Here is a 17,109-nt window from a genome sequence, read left to right on the forward strand (position 1 = left end):
TTGTTAATATTATTTATTAAAATAAATACTTAAATTTTTTGTATAAAGACAAATTTATTACCAAAAGAAAGCTTAAACATTAAATTTTTATTTGTAGAAAAGATTATTGGACAAATGGTGACCGTTCATATTTTCACATTCAATTATTCTTGAACTAAAGATTTTGATCACTCGCCGAATCATTGCACAAGGAATAGCATTGATTTCAATTGCTTCAATTCTCTCAAATTTTGTGGCATTGAGGTGTATACCTTATTCTTAAGGCGAGGAGATACAATTACGCACCAATTGTGCATTTATTTCAGTATTGCCGGAATGGGCACTGCTAGTAAAACAAACCCTGGGTGTATCCAAGAGTATGAATTTCTCTCCATGTTGCAAGTGCAAACATTTTGTTATGTTTATTATTAACCTGGACACGATGTTTGAAAAATATGATGAATAATAATTTTCAGAATCCCATGTATTCCTTATGGGGAATCAACTTCAACATCAAGTTACGGCTAATCAAATGGAAGTTTCGACTTTTCCGCTGGTGAAATTCATCTTCAAACTACCCTCTTCCCATTGACATCTCTTTCTATTCCATCGGAAGTTTTATATTCACAAGAGAATGAATCAAACCATACTCCCACATGATCAATGCTTTTTTCCTTGCCTCCTGGCAGTGTTGCCAAACCTGATGGGCATAAAAGAACTAAATTTCACCTTAAATGGAGTTAAAACTGACTCTCATGGAGCTAGATTTACGATGGCTGGATAAAGTGCCTTCTAGGGTAATGTTAGTTGTCAAAAGGGTGGGACACTGCTATTATTGTTAACTCTAAATTGATGACAATTTATTCTTAGTTTTCAATATCTAGATCCGGCGGCATCGTCCATCTCAATAATCCACCGATGTTGGTACAAAATCGAAAGTAAGAATTCTCTGACGACAATATTATGTGAATTTCACGTCTAACATTGCGCTATGCTATAAAGAAGTATCTGGGGAGATAAGAGAGAGTGGGGCGATGCAGCCAATATAACAATATCACGTCACGTACAAAATGTATAATTATGACGAAAGGTGGTCTATGTGGGTCGGAACCAGAGATGGCATCATAGTGGGACACGAGGGATGGGCGTCCCAGTTCACAGCCGAACGAGTGCACGAAAGATTGATTGATTGATTTAGTTTATTTTACTTCGCGTTTTGTGCCTCTTGGCTAATTTGTGAAGATAGGGATGAGTGATGAAATTGATGAATGGACATCGTAAACAACCAACCCCGCGCGGGACCCTTGGCATCGCAGCACGATGTGCTAACCACTCGGCCACAGGGTCCGGCTAGAGTGCACGAAAGAGCCAGATCTGGCTCCAAGAGTGCTAAGTTGGCACACTGCCATGGACGGAAGGGCTTGGGAAGACTCCCGTGGAAATTGTATCGCATGCTCTTAAGGTAACCCCATAAGCAAAAATCAGAAACTTCTCAGTGGCCAGTTAATGTTATTTCTGGGAATAACTGATGACGAGCATTCAGTGAATCATTTCCATCTTGCTGGAAAAACGTGTTTCTGTTGTAGCCATCATGGTTCTGAATGGCAGGAGTTAAAAATGTCATAATCATTTGGCAGTAGCACTCAGAAGTTAAATTTTGAGCATTACCATGATCATCTTCAAAAAAATAAAGGTCAATGATTCCTTTGCTTGATAGGGCAGCCCAGACAACAACTTTAGGTGAATATAAAGGCATCTCATGAAGGTTTTTGGGGTTTTCCTCTGCCCAGTATCGGCAGTTCTGTTTATTAACTGCCCGTTTATGTGAAAATTTGATTCATCAGAAAATATGTTATTGTAACCATTGAAGCGATCTCTCATTGTTCTACAGAACTCTAATCGATTGGCAGGATCTTGTGGTTTTAATTCTTGTGTAATAACAATTTTGTATGGGTGGAAATGCATATCCTTGGGAATAATGCGATGAACTGTCAACTTATGCAAATTTAAAGAAGCTGCATGCAGTCTTAACGATTGGAGAGGATCCTCACTAACAGACTGTCACACACGGTCAACGTTTCTGTTTGATCTTGATGACCTTGGATGTCCCGGCGGTTTACTCGTCATAGTGCTTCCAGTGTTTTCAAACTTTCTCGCCCAATATTTAACCTTTTGGGTCCCAAGTGTCTCGGTCGAGATACCCAAATGTAACCCTCGCGGTCCCAAGCATCTGTCATAGTATTTACGTTATACCTTTTCTATTTTTGGCTAGAATTTCGATTTTTTTTTATATATTGTTCCTAACACATGTATTTAACAGAAATGTTTCTTGCACTTTATTTTTCTTAATGAAAATGGAGGGGAAAAGGCGGGAAAAGGGGCTTCTCTTTTGCGTCTCTTTTCAAGGGAAAATTTTTGCCAACAAAGGAAGCTTGTTTATTAGTACCCGATGTCAAAATGAAAGTTTTCCATGCGGGCGCAAGCAGGACGTGGAGGAAGACTAGTTGTTGAATCTGCGTTGTGAGAATGGAATTTCAAGGCATGCTGAAGAAAACCTTTGTTTTTGAGCACAAGTGTTCCACAAGTTGCAACACAGGTTACCCTGCATTGTCTAAAAATAGCATTTCAAGCAGCTACAAGAATCGGCGCTCATTTTTCACTGCGTTCTAGCTTTTTGTTTGTGAAAGTTGTGCGTAGGTGTGTGTCGTTTTGTGCCCAAGTGCGAGGATATTTTTTGAGTGAAATGGCAGACTTCCAAGGACTGTCATCTATGTGTTTTCTTGTGGTGTGAAAAGTGTGCTAGAGTCGTTTGTGCCTGCTGTCCCCAAAAGACTTATACTTGACCATGGTGGAGAAGGGGGGGAGAACTCCTTTTTTTTAAAAAAAAAGTATTTTTCAGGGGATTCCCCCCCTTTCCCCCTCCATATGTACGCCGAATGTGCATAAATTATATATCGTATGAATCTGTGATTCATTCTGCATACAACGGTATATCGTTCATATCTCCAGGGCAAATAGTCTCTGAGCTAAAGTCATTTCAAGGTACCGCTGCATTTTGAAACTTGAATCAGTGGCGTGCCAACCATTCCTTTTGGGGGTACAACTTACGTTACATTGGTCATATGATAATAATGCAAACATTTTTGTGTTCCTTACATGTCGACACTGTCATGTACTTTTTCTTGGGGGACCCCATTTTTCTTCTGAAATTTTGGAATTTTCAGTTAGCCCCCTCCCCCCACCACCACATATACGCCGAATTTGCATAAATTTCATATAGTCTGAATCTCTGGTTCGTTCCGCGTACAACGGTATATCATTCATCTCTCTAGGGCAATTAGCCTCCAATCTACACTCATTAAATTGAAACTCTGCATTTTGCTCAAAATCTGCTCAGGATCAAGGTGGTTACATGTGAAAATGGCCTTTGGACTTAAAAGGTTAATTAAATTTGCGCTTGGGATGACTCTCATTCCTGCTAGATTATAATGATGCCGTTACAAACGATGCACAACAACATAAGAATCATTATTTTTATAAAACACACGAACACAAAAAGCACGTTGCTGCCCCATAAAGCGCTCCATGGCAACTAAATATTAACAATGTTGCCAAGTGTTTGCGATCTATCTCATTTCTCTGTAATGTGCGAATTGCCCCAGAGGGCGGATTAAAAAACGAAAATATTTCTGAGACACCCCTTATATGTCTCGTTTTGTCGGAAGCAAAGTGACTTGTCGTGTTGTGTTGCTTTGTCCCCCCCCCTCCCCATCGTGATGCGTTGCGTTGCGCAGTGACTCGTCATGTCAGGTCTGATGTGTGGCTGGCCTTAGAGAGCTTTCAGACCAAAGCATCAAGCGACAAAGGACACAAGTAACTTGGGGATGGGGGGGAAGCCTTCACATGACATACTGCATTGTCACTCAAACAAGCCAATTTACCTCAATCTGCTGGTCATGCATGCAAAATGAATGAAGACTAGAGGGGACCACATTGCATGTCATTTGCAGCTTATTACTTTGGTCTGAACCCTCTCTCAGGATGCAGAGAAAAAAATTGAATCCATTTTCTTATGCATATCCCAACTTCTGAGAAGAGAAACACAGCAACGATATATCTTGTGTTTTACAAGAGGTAAAAAAAAAAGAGATGTAGTGCAAGAAATGTGGAGTAAATCTTAACCTTGCTGACCACACAAACATCACATATTTATCCACGATACATACTTGATATTTTACTCAAGAAGTGAAAACTGGAAGTCAGTGTACATGGTAGTTTTTTTTTCCTCTTGAGTGTTGTGTGAAATACCACAGCAAGTTCTTAACAGAAGTTGTTTAAATCTTGAGGCCAGGGAAACTGTCAGTGGTAAAAAATTATAGACAAATGGGTTACTTGGATCACCTGAGAGTTTATTATGAATTAAAATACCTTTTCTCCGGATCCGGTGTCTAGAAGGAAAACCTCTGGCCACATCCACATTCCCTTCGTTACTCCCACTGATCCAGCTTTCCATTCAAAACCAGACAAAGCCTCAGTTCTGTCTTCAATCTCATTCTGGCCTGTTGCCTGAAATGGAAATAAAACATCAAAAGAGAGTAGAAGTGTATGTACGGTTCAAATCAATCTTTCAGCCAGTGTTAGAACAGCCTAGTCACACAAACAAATCATAGTAACAAATTATCTAAACTGAACTTGTGCTCCTAAAACAATAATCGTGTTTCTACCATTTTTGTTTGACTGTCTTGTTGTTCACATGGACGCTAGAATCACCATGTGATTAAGAACATCATTTGAGAGAACATCATACTATGTCTATTGAACTTTGATAAAATTCCATAGATAACAATCTATAAAAATGTGCATACATTTTTGGCGACCCTCTGTATGATCCTCAATTTTTCACATAGGAGTAAGTCTTACATTTGAATTATGAAATTCCTATAGTTCCCAAATGAATTTGAATATTATAACAATAATGTTAATTATGCATTACTACAGTTAAAGAGAGTAAAAGTTATGGAAAAATCCATAAATGCTCAAGCAGAGAATTAACTCACCCTTCTCCGGAGATATCTAACAAAAAGGCTCATCAAAAATGATTTACCACTTCTCAAAGGTCCAACAACTGATATTACATAAACTTTAATATTGCCAAGCTCAGGATTTAGTAGAATTTTTCGAAGAACATCTTTGTCGAGAAGAAATGCTCCATCTTGACATGCTGCAAATCTCTTAGCAACATTTCCTGCAAATGATCCACAAACATTTTATGTTACTCAAAATTGATAACTTCCCTTGAGAAAAGTTAGTAGTATTATTTGCTGATAAAATAGAAATTAAAAAAAAATTCCAACCATGTTAAAACATTTCCTTACAAATATAAATGCCATCACTGACATTTACATATTTCAACAACTCGTTCTCCTCTATATTTATTATTTAGTAACTAAATTCCCCTCTTATTTCAACAACTCGTTCTCCTCTATATTTATTATTTAGTAACTAAATTACCCTCTTTTTGTTTACTATTTATTAATGTAATATTTTAAATGATTGAGTTAATGCCATACAGGATCTTTTCAACCACTCAACCATGCATATCAACACATTAGTATATTAAACACAAAGTATATATGGCCATTGTCCTGCACCATAGCCGTGCAGTCTAAGGTGTCATTCTTTGGTCTCTGGCTATGGGATGCATGTAGGTTTGAGTATCCTGGGAAAAGCATAACAACTTTTCTCCTGAGATTTTGGCCAGCGTATGAGACTGATGGCCACCCACCATCGTGAAGAAATTGGAGAGCTACGAATGAGTAGCATAACCTGGTCATGAAAACCTCATTGTGCTGACTACACATCACCCCGTAACTGGTTGGAAGATCTCCCACCTCAGGTTAATCAGGTAAGAGTGAAGCAGATGGTAGGTAGGCCCAGACCCTAAATTGGCTGTTGCACCACTGGTTATGTTATTATATGGCTATTAGTCATATGCTGGATGCAAACACGAGATGTAATCAATTTTAATGATTGTAAAATGTATAAGTGTTCTGCTAACGTTTTTATTGAAAACAACACTAAAAATCAACAAATTTGAAATTCAAATTGTGAGCCTGATATTAAGAATATTATCTTCAGTTCTGTTTCATGTACCTCCTCTAAAGAGCTCTATTTGGAGTCAGATCAATATATCTCCATCTCTTCTCCTTAGCGGTAGAGTATGTCACGTATCTTCTATTTTTATAAATAAGCCATATTCTTAAGAATATATCATTTCCTCTCCTGTAAATTTGATAAATTGGAGTTACATCCGTCTGGTTCTCACACAATATTGTGTAACTTGTATTGTACTTTCTGGCTTTTTTTTACTTCGATTGTGGCTATGGTATGCGAGAATGACCCAGTTTTTAGTACTTTTCCTCACTTATTGGTCCCTACAGAAGAAATAAGAAGTAATTTGAACTACAATCCATTTGCGTTAGTGAGACAATCAATGCAAATGTGCACATGCTAACTGGACGAATCCACTGGCAATGTAAGGTTTTAAGCTCTAGTTAACCTTTGAAGTGTGTCAATAATTTATTTCAATCTAGGTAGATAAATCAAATCCCATTTAAAATGTGTTGTATTTCCTTATTTTATATCACCTTTCTGCTTGTTTTTGCTAATCGTGATGATAATGAATTATCATGAGATTAAATTTATGAAGGGACACTATAAATGAATGTCCTGAGGTAAGGTTTCACAGTTTAGTTTTTATTTTTATGTAGGAAGGAAAATAAAGTTGTGTGGAAAATAAAAAGAGAATTCTCTCAATCCATTTTCTTTGTGTCCTTTGCAGAACAAAACTATCTGACAGATTGAAGATTATTGCAAGATAAGACATCTTGAAGTTGATTAGATATATTTGAGTTGGCAATTTTTATACAATTAAAATTATTCATATTAGTATATCCTGTAAAATTCGTGGCTTGTGTTTGTAGATGTATTTCAAGTCAGTATGTGAAATGACAAATGTAAACTTAACACCTTAAATCAAGTATTTAAATATACATATATATTGTTTATTTATTAATTCAATTGAATTATTTTCATACATTAGAATCACACATTTGCATTGAGCAAAACAACTACATAGTACCAGGCCCGTAGCTAGAGGGGGGCAGGGTGGGCAGTTGCCCCCCGTGAAAAATACCGAACACATTCCTACCTGGAATTCTTACTAATCTTTACAATTATATCGTGTGTTACTCTAGCAACATAACAAAGATTTTGTGATTTTATAGGGTGTATGGAATTCCGTATAATGTCGTATCTGGGGGGGATTCCCTCCCAGATTCAGGCTTCGGTAAGTGATTTCGCAATTTTCAGTATCTAGAACTGTTGTGGCATTTTGAGCATTTTTGTATTAAAGGTGCCTAATGTGTTTAGATGTTTTTCTTGGATGTGTTGCTATGAACTTGGAACTGCTTAAAGTGATTAAGTGATTCATGTGGTAGAGAGAGGGAGTGGATATTTGATTTATGTTACTTAGAGTTGCTTTTCTGCCACTTCTAGCTAATCGCAACAATGAGTATTGACATGAAATTGATAAAGAGACACTCATAAACAGTGCCGCAACCACAGGTGTGCAGATGGCATTGTCCCCCCCCCCCGAAAGGTCCAAAATTCTTTGTGCACATTCCACACTGTACTGTTTTTGGAAAGATGTCATGCAATATGTTGTACACTGACCCCCTACTAATGTTCACCTCCCTAGCTAAAGCCCCTATCACACGGAACTGGATTTCTAGTAGGTTGGCGCTGAACTAACTTTTTAGGTAGCAATCATGGCTGCCTGGCTGACTGCTTGACTGGTTTGGAGGAATAGGACATGTTCTAATTGCTACTAATTCTTCGACTAGATTCTGTGGAACAGCCAATCAGAGCAAAGTTTGGCCATGTGAAGATAATCTGTGAGTTTGCAAAGTAGCCTTTTTTGTCTGTGGTTTCCGAGTGCATACAGCACGAAATGCATGTTTACAATTGAAAAAGCTAAAATATTCTTCCATACGTGTATAATGAACGTTGTAAAGTATGTATTTTATCAGTGCCATTCTTCTCTACCTAAAACTATTTAATACGACGCGATATTCCTCTCGGTTGAATAGTTATCGTATTTTAAAAGTGTGAAGTGATACGTTGTTTACATCTCGCGCGGCCGCCATTATGGGAACGAAAGCCTATCGACAAGTACGGTGTAACAAGTACCGTGTGAGACGAAAACTAGCAAATGGGTAGTCAGTCCAGCGTCAACTAGAGCATTCCTACTAGAAATCTAGTTCCGTGTGATAGGGGCTTAAGAAAGTAACACGTGAAGCACAAGTTGTCCCACTTGTGACGCCATGCTTGGTTTTGTACCTGTGGATGGACGTCCTACTTTTGGGTCATCCTGTAGACTTCTGTGCCAAGTTTCAGTTCTCTACACATTTCTTCATGACGTCCGTGAAGTTAGCACCGACTTGAAACGGATTGAAATGAGAAGTAAGCGACCTGAACGCAGCTGAAGCAAAGGATATAGATGGAAGCTCAAGGTTGCCAAGAGTGTAAAAAAAAAGCCATCCAATTCAAGAGAGCCGGAAAATTTTGCAAATAGCAGTTTATAAATTTCTATTTGTTTTCGGGAGGGGGGGAATACACGAAAGTCACTGATATTACAAAAATGTATGCACGTACGGATACAAATGCAATTGTAATGGGTAAATTGTAAAAAAAAAACACCGCAAAAAACCCTAGGATTTCATAACTACAACATTTTTCTATAAGCCTGCATACTCCACATCATTCTTCCTACTATATTCTAGCATCTAGAGTACTCCCACTGAATTGAAATGTCACAAAATAACGTATACGAGGGAATAATGAAAAAACCTTAATGTCCCGCGGTACCCAACCTGTGGCCTGCGAGGATTTGGTTTCCCAAAGAAATCAAAGCAGGTTCCTTCCCCAAACACCCTGTATGCTCCATATATTTCCACGAATCGTATTCTAGGTTCTAGGGCATTTTCAATGGAATCCTACGTACCGAGTATAAGGGGGAAATTTTAAAATTCCCTCATGTCCAAACTGTGGCCCGCGAAGATCTGATAATCTAGGGTGTCGTAAGCACATCCTTTGTTTATCACCCTGTATAGTCAAAATATTTCTCCGAACGATATTCTTGCTTCTAGGGAACTAGCACCGAATTAAAATGTCACAAAATAACGTATACGAGGGAATAATGATAAACTTAATGTCCCGCGGTGCCCAACCTGTGGCCCGCGAGGATATGGTTTCACCATGAAATCAAAGTACGTTCCTTCGGCAATCACCCTGTATGCTCCATATATTTCTTCGAATCGGATTCTAGGTTCTAGAGCATTTTCAATGGAATCCTACGTACCGAGTATAAGGGAGAAATTTTAAAATTCCCTCATGTCCAAACTGTGGCCCGCGAAGATCTGATAATCTAGGGTGTCGTAAGCACATCCTTTGTTTATCACCCTGTATAGTAAAAATATTTCTTCGAACGATATTCTTGCTTCTAGGGAACTAGAACCGAATTGAAATGTCACAAAATAACGTATACGAGGGAATAATAAAAAACGAAATGTCCCGCGGTGCCCAACCTGTGGCCCGCGAGGATTTGGTTTTACCGTGAAATCAAAGTTACAGTTGGGAGCTGAGAAGACTGCCAGTGCGGGGTGAGGTTCGGGGGTGAACGGGGAGGAAGTGTGGGGAGGGAAGCTTCGACTTGGTGTTCAATTTTTCAGTGTTGCCAGACATGCAGAAGTCCCTGTAGGAAAGGGTGAGAATCTGATAATGGAATCGGGACTTACAGTGTGAGGTGCAGTCTGGCGTTCGGAGAAGTTCGGAACCATTCGTGAACCTCCAGCCACGGGACATCTCAAAGACCAGCAACGGCATAGGAATTCACACTTCTTCCGTGTTTTCGGAAATAAATTTGTTTTAAAAATCGAATGAATGTTCTGGCGTGTGTGTATAAGTAAATGTATATGTATAGAGCAGACTATATCTAGTAAACGGGGTCGCTGAAGGTTAACTATCAATAGAATTAACATGCAACGAAAAGCGGGAAAGCCGGCTCGGGGGTTGAGCAAAGGTTTATTCAGATTTTTTGTTATTTGAGGGGTGTAAGTTTGTGTTTATGTGTGTGAAAATGTATACTTAGAGCCAAAATGACCATAAATTTGTCCTTTTATAAAAATTGTGTGGGGTGTTAGGGCGTAGTTGGTGGATAAATCAATGGGGCCGAGACATTACAACTTCATGTTCCATAATCTGAAAGTTGCAAAAAAGCGATGCTACATACCAAAATGTAAATACACACGAGGGAGAAAATATACTACCCTGCATAAGTTAAAATTAATTGATCCATGTCCACGAAAGAAGCATTAACAAGACGCTATGAAATACACAAAAAGCACGCACACACCCTTACTTTCTTAGTCACGTTGGGAGCAGATTGCTTTGATTTGTGAAGTTTTATTCCATTATTAGTATTGCTTTCACTTGTTACTATGTAATATGTTCCATTCATTTGCAATGTGTTTTCGTACCATGCCTTTTTTATTTATGCCGCTGCCACCCTGAAAGGAAGACGAGCTGGCTGCACACGGCGACAACAGGCAGGTCAGTTTCGCATTCCTCAGCCTCGCAGTCTTCTCAGCTCCGAACTGTACGTTCCTTCGGCAATCACCCTGTATGCTCCATATATTTCTTCGAATTGGATTCTAGATTCTAGGGCATTTTCAATGGAATCCTACGTACCGAGCAAAAGTGGGAAATTTTAAAATTCCCTCATGTCCAAACTGTGGCCGCGAAAATCTGATAATCTAGGGTGTCGTAAGCACATCCTTTGTTTATCACCCTGTATAGTCAAAATATTTCTTCGAACGATATTCTTGCTTCTAGGGAACTAGCACCAAATTGAAATGTCACAAAATAACGTATACGATGGAATAATGAAATACGTAATGTCCCGCGGTGCCCAACCTGTGGCCCGCGAGGATTTGGTTTCACCATGAAATCAAAGTACGTTCCTTCGCCAATCACCCTGTATGCTCCATATATTTCTTCGAATCGGATTCTAGGTTCTAGGGCATTTTCAATGGAATCCTACGTACCGAGTGTAAGGGGGAAATTTTAAAATTCCCTCATGTCCAAACTGTGGCCCGCGAAAATCTGATAATCTATTCTCCATGCAGCTTTAGAACGAAGTAGACATGGCCCGTAAGTTACCGAAATTTGTATTAATGCGCGAGCTGGCCGCTTTCTATTCGCTTGCATTGGCCCCTCCCTCCCAGCGCACGTGTTAGCCTCAATGTCAGATTTTTCTACAACGTGTTAATAAGAGAATGTTTTTGAATAAGAAATACGTATCTAACATGACTTTTTAAACTTAACTATTTGTTTTAAAATAAACATCATACACGCAATCAGATTCGGAGTCGTCGTCGAGGTTGATAATAAATCGTTCGACAGCTGTTTCTTGCAACCCGTCCATTTCCCACAGCCTTTTTTCTTCGTTTTCCACATGACGAATACAATCCTGCCATTTCTTGGGAGTGACATTCTCAAGTCCTTCCAACAACAAGAGCTTTACATCTTGAAGTTTGAAACTTGTATTGTGTGCTGCAACGTGTCCTTTTACTTGGCTCCAAATTAACTCTATTGGGTTCAGATTAGAGTGGTCGAGAACCACCACACGACAACCGAAACTATTCATCCAAACTTTACTATTGAGTCATTGACCGCTATGGGACAGGTTTGCGGGGGTTCACAGCACAGGAAGCTATAAATAACAGTTTGCTTGAGGGTGGAAGCAGCCTTTTCCAGGAAAGTAGTGTTTCCAAATATGATATTTTTACTGTGTACCTTAGCAACAAGAAATTGCAAGAAATAGTATGTTCTTGTTAGGCAAGGATACATTGGAACATATTCAACTTTGTAGTTGCAAAGTTGGCTGTTCAGAAATTGGATACGATATCAGCTTTGTGACAATACTGAACAGGAATGGTGCGTTATCTTTTAAAGATCGGGTAGCAACACTGCAGTTGCCAAGTTCGCCCATCTGCAAGTGAAAAGCCCGTGACCCCTCCCTCTACGGATTCCTTCTTCGAAGCAGTTGCCAGTGTATACAACTGGCACATTTCTTTTACATAATTGGGGAATGCAGATTTATGAATCTCGGCATGTTGTACGTGGGATTTAAGGAAAGGATAAATAGGCAAAACATTAAAAATACACGTGTGTAATATAGGGAGTCACTGGCAACCGAAATGGCGTTTTCTCATTCTGTCAAGTACAGAGTTTCAAGACTAAGACAACTTAATTCTGAGAATTAGCAACACTTCCCAATGCAGAGTGATGGACAAGTGGCTAAAACGTCCTTCATTCCAATGTGTAAATAACAACGTAAGTGCTTTAGTAATGGATGATTATGAATCCATAAGCAAGGGTAAGGCTAGTAACTGCTTGGAATAGCATACGACGCTATATATTTCTAGTTTTTTTAGACTTTTCTAGATGCACTATTTATGAGGGTTCAAAATGTCCGCGGAGGAGCTGTTGCCAGAATCCACCAATAAGGCCGCACTGGCTTTCTCCAGAACACGTGCTTTTGTTTACATCCACTTCGTAGTAAAAAAAAACGGACTGTAGGGTGTCGTAAGCACATCCTTTGTTTATCACCCTGTATAGTCAAAATATTTCTTCGAACGGTATTCTTGCTTCTAGGGAACTAGCACCGAATTGAAATATCACAAAATAACGTATACGAGGAAATAATGAAAAACGTAATATCCAGCGGTGCCCAACCTGTGGCCCGCGAGGATTGATTTCACCATGAAATCAAAGTACGTTCCTTCGGCAATCACCCTGTATGCTCCATATATTTCTTCGAATCGGATTCTAGGTTCTAGGGCATTTTCAATGGAATCCTACGTACCGAGTATAAGGGGAAATTTTAAAATTCCCTCATGTCCAAACTGTGGCCCGCGAAGATCTGGTAATCTTGGGTGTTGTAAGCACATCCTTTGTTTATCACCCTGTATAGTCAAAATATTTCTTCGAACGATATTCTTGCTTCTAGGGAACTAGAACCGAATTGAAATGTCACAAAATATCGTATACGAGGGAATAATGAAAAACTTAATGTCCCGCGGTGCCCAACCTGTGGCCCGCGAGGATTTGGTTTCCCAAAGAAATCAAAGCAGGTTCCTTCCCCAAACACCCTGTATGCTCCATATATTTCCACGAATCGTATTCTAGGTTCTAGGGCATTTTCAATGGAATCCTACGTACCGAGTATAAGGGGGAAATTTTAAAATTCCCTCATGTCCAAACTGTGGCCCGCGAAGATCTGATAATCTAGGGTGTCGTAAGCACATCCTTTGTTTATCACCCTGTATAGTCAAAATATTTCTTCGAACGATATTCTTGCTTCTAGGAACTAGCACCGAATTGAAATGTCACAAAATAACGTGTACGAGGGAATAATGAAAAATTTAATGTCCCGCGGTGCCCAACCTGCGGCCCGCGAGGATTTAGTTTCACTATGAAATCAAAGTACGTTCCTTCGCCAATCACCCTGTATGCTCCATATATTTCTTCGAATCGGATTCTAGGTTCTAGGGCATTTTCAATGGAATCGTACTTACCGAGTATAAGGGGCGAAATTTAAAATTTTCTCATGTCCAAACTGTGGCCCGCGAAGATCTGATAATCTAGTGTGTCGTAAGCACATCCTTTGTTTATCACCCTGTATAGTCAAAATATTTCTTCGGACGATATTCTTGCTTCTACGGAACTTGCACCGAATTGAAATGTCACAAAATAACGTATACGAGGGAATAATGAAAAACTTAAGGCTCCTTCATACATTGACGAAAACGCGTAGTGCAGACGTTCCGTTTTAAACAGATTTTTCAGTTACGAGCAAAGATAGGACCTCGGGGTTTGTTTTCTATCCTTCAGAAAATATGGCTGCGTAATTCCTACAAAGCAGAAATTTAAAAAAATGCCCTGCTTAATAAGTAAATTGGGCATAAAAATGGGAAAAACCGTAATTTTCACATGCAATTATCTCGTTAACCACACAAGCTTATGGAAAACTGTTTTGTTGGGGTCATACAATGTTCATTGTACTTGACATTAACATCATCACTCTAGAAGTCAGTTTTCCTATTTTGAGACTGTTTGAGGAAAACGAAACCCTTGTAATACGTAAAAGTGTCCCTGCACTATGGCGACATCTCGTGCAGGTAGGTAGAAGCGTTCTAAACACCACCCACATTAGAACGCGGAGGGATACAACAAAATAGCTCGTGAAGACAAAACACGATCGCAAGAGACAGGAAAGTGTGCTTGCGTCAACTGGACGTGTTCAATTGCAAAATATGGGTGACGGTAGCAAGTGTGTTTGGCGTAAGATGTGGGCTCCGAGAAAATCGTCTGCTGCAGAAACAACAATGAAGTTTCAAGCGCTACAAAATCGCCGGCAAAATAAGGGTTCAGAATGAAATATAAATAATACCTATCCGTTTACTACATCATCAAATGGGGAAGTATTTATCGGTTTCCATTAGACGTTTACATTGTACGTACGTAAACCAGTAACGTTATTTTGAGTAATTCAATTAAACCGGTGTCCTTGGCAAATATTACGCTATAATACGTAGAACAAGTTTGCTGGGGGTCCGGACCCCCCCTCCCCGAAAGGATTATGAAGTACTAAAATTAAATAATGTAAATCTACTCCTTTAGCAATTTTTGTATATTCGATGGATAATTTCCTCTGAACGCGTATTGGAGGGAAGGATTATAGCTATAAATATAATACGGCTTTGAAGTATAGCACCCGAAATACTTATCAAGTACTACTATTTTTACTCTGAATATTTTGGAAGGCAATGATTAGGATTGAGATCATAAGGCTTTGAAAGACATAAAGGATTTATTTAGGGCGTCTGGACCCCCTCCCCCAAACGAAAAGATTACCAAGTAATAAAATAATAACAATACTCGTTTAGCATTTGTTGTATATGATGGTTGTTAGCTTTATCTGAAGAGACTGAACTTATTGGAAGGCAAGGATTATATTGGGATAGCACGGCTTTGAATGATATTACAAAGAAGGTTTATGTATACTACAACTCATAACAATATGTATACAATATCTATCAGAAACTTCACTGTATCTAATATTTATTTCGTTATGCAATTATCGAAATTAAGTGTCCCTTTTCTGTCAAACATGTAACACCTGCACATGCCATCAAGACGAAGAAAGTAGCTTTCTGGAAATTTGACGAAGAGCTTAACGCCAATATCGTGAACACCACACATAATTACTATTACCACGTGTAGGGTAATAGTAATTATTACACGGAGAAGGTACTGTATCTTTGGTCTGTTGACACAGAAAGGTGCTAAAATAGAATACATCCAGAGAGATGATCAATTCTGGAAGAAGAATATGGAAACGCAGCTACAACAATTCTATGTTGAGTGTCTACTACCAAAACTTGTCTATCCACGGCACACATGTTCAATGCATATCCGAAATCCCACGAGAATAATCCAAGCCCAAAATAGAAGGGAAGAAAAAAAAACCCGGCAAACTGATCAAGAAGGAGAATCTTTCTAAACGAGGTAACCTTTGTAGGTAACGTATGCACTGTTTGTGGCATAATTGGAAGTAGTTATTTCTGGGAGGCCTACACATAACGTACAGCAACAGATTTCATTTTGTAAGTATTTAGAGGCTAATTTCTTCATGAATTTGATCTTATTTATGTATTGCAGTGCACAGGAGGCGTTTTGTATAGCAACAGAGAATATGTTTACCTTTGAGACTGATTTTGTCATATAAATTGTTCGCAAAGTATTATTAGCTTATGTAACGTAATGTACAGAAACACAGGGCGCTTTCCAATTATTGTGAGAATTTCGTTGTCATGTATGTATTTGTTCTTATTGTATTACATAGTGTATCTACGTGCAATGCTGTTCATGAATATTTAAGAAGCTCATTGTTTGTGTCCGTGTATGAGTAGTATCACAAATATGCCTTTGACTGCAACCCTGATTTCTTGACCAAACGACCACAAAAACCTGAAAAACTTACTTTCTCTCCACGTTCCGCGCCTCATTTATTGCGCTGACGATGTTTCACGGCGCAGAAAAGCCGGTACGAGTAAATTCACTCTCTCATTCTTGAAGTACGAATGCACCTTATCGTAATTTTCCAAGTCCTGGCCAAATGTTTATATATATCGTGACCTTTGTAAACCTCTCTCTCTCTCTCGGGGGAAACGATGTGCCACACACACACGCGCGCGCGTATGCCTCTCATTATTTTCCGTATTGTGACGCAAAACAAGCAAATAATAATTGTTTTTTTTTTTAGGATTCCCTGGCCCCTATATAACCTCGCCAGGGTGCGCGACGGCGGCGAAATCGTCACGAATTTGGATTTGTACTGCGAATGTTGTCAAAAATTCAATCAACGTTGTTCATTCTCAATGCTAGAATCTTACATAGATTATTCTCTAAAACGAAAATCGATAATCCTATGCAAAGCCCCCAAGGCATTCAGGCAATTTCTAATGTTCGCGTGGATAGCGACGCTTGGTAGAACTTTTCCCGTCCCTGTGGAGAAATTGTGTTTCATCGCTCAATGTAATATTTTCATCACGGACCAAACTATTTTTCGAACCAACCCAGAAGCACTTGCGCAAATTCGAAATTACCGAATGTCATTCGACAGTGGTTTGGAAAAATTGAAATCAATTTTCGATTCGTTGAGAGCATCAACTCAAACGTTAGCTGCCATCCCGGAGCTTGCACAGCGAGAAATAATTGTTTCGTCCGAGGTTAAATTATTGTTTTCACGCAACGTGCAAAGTATATTGCAAGCATTTCCAAAACTGACATCATACAATAATGCAATTTTGAAAACAACGACAGGTGTTGAACGTTCATCGTGGCTTCGAAACCTCACCCATTTTTTTTGTTCCGTGCCCGCATATTGGAGCGATTCACAATTTCGCTCACAAGTTTTATCTTTTTTGGAAGCGTGCACTCGTT

General features: G+C 39.1%; 1 protein-coding gene across 2 annotated transcripts in view; it reads right to left on the reverse strand.

Annotated features, from left to right (window-relative positions):
• LOC145988878 (uncharacterized) overlaps positions 1–17,109 on the reverse strand; it is a 165,798-nt gene that overhangs the window by 63,935 nt on the left and 84,754 nt on the right. The window contains exons 1-2 of one of the 2 annotated variants that reach the window (XM_083124149.1): positions 5,037–5,220; positions 4,408–4,545 (exon numbers count right to left, since the gene is read on the reverse strand). The exons of the other annotated variant lie outside the window; for it this stretch is intronic. Coding sequence (XP_082980275.1) covers positions 4,408–4,545; positions 5,037–5,069 — 171 coding nt within the window. The 5' untranslated portion in view covers positions 5,070–5,220. Of the gene's footprint in view, positions 1–4,407; positions 4,546–5,036; positions 5,221–17,109 lie in introns of those variants that run through there. 2 annotated transcript variants of the gene reach the window in all.

The sequence above is a fragment of the Lepisma saccharinum genome, chromosome 6, assembly GCF_977018435.1.
Source record: "Lepisma saccharinum chromosome 6, izLepSacc3.1, whole genome shotgun sequence".
In the NCBI taxonomy this organism is placed as follows: domain Eukaryota; kingdom Metazoa; phylum Arthropoda; class Insecta; order Zygentoma; family Lepismatidae; genus Lepisma; species Lepisma saccharinum.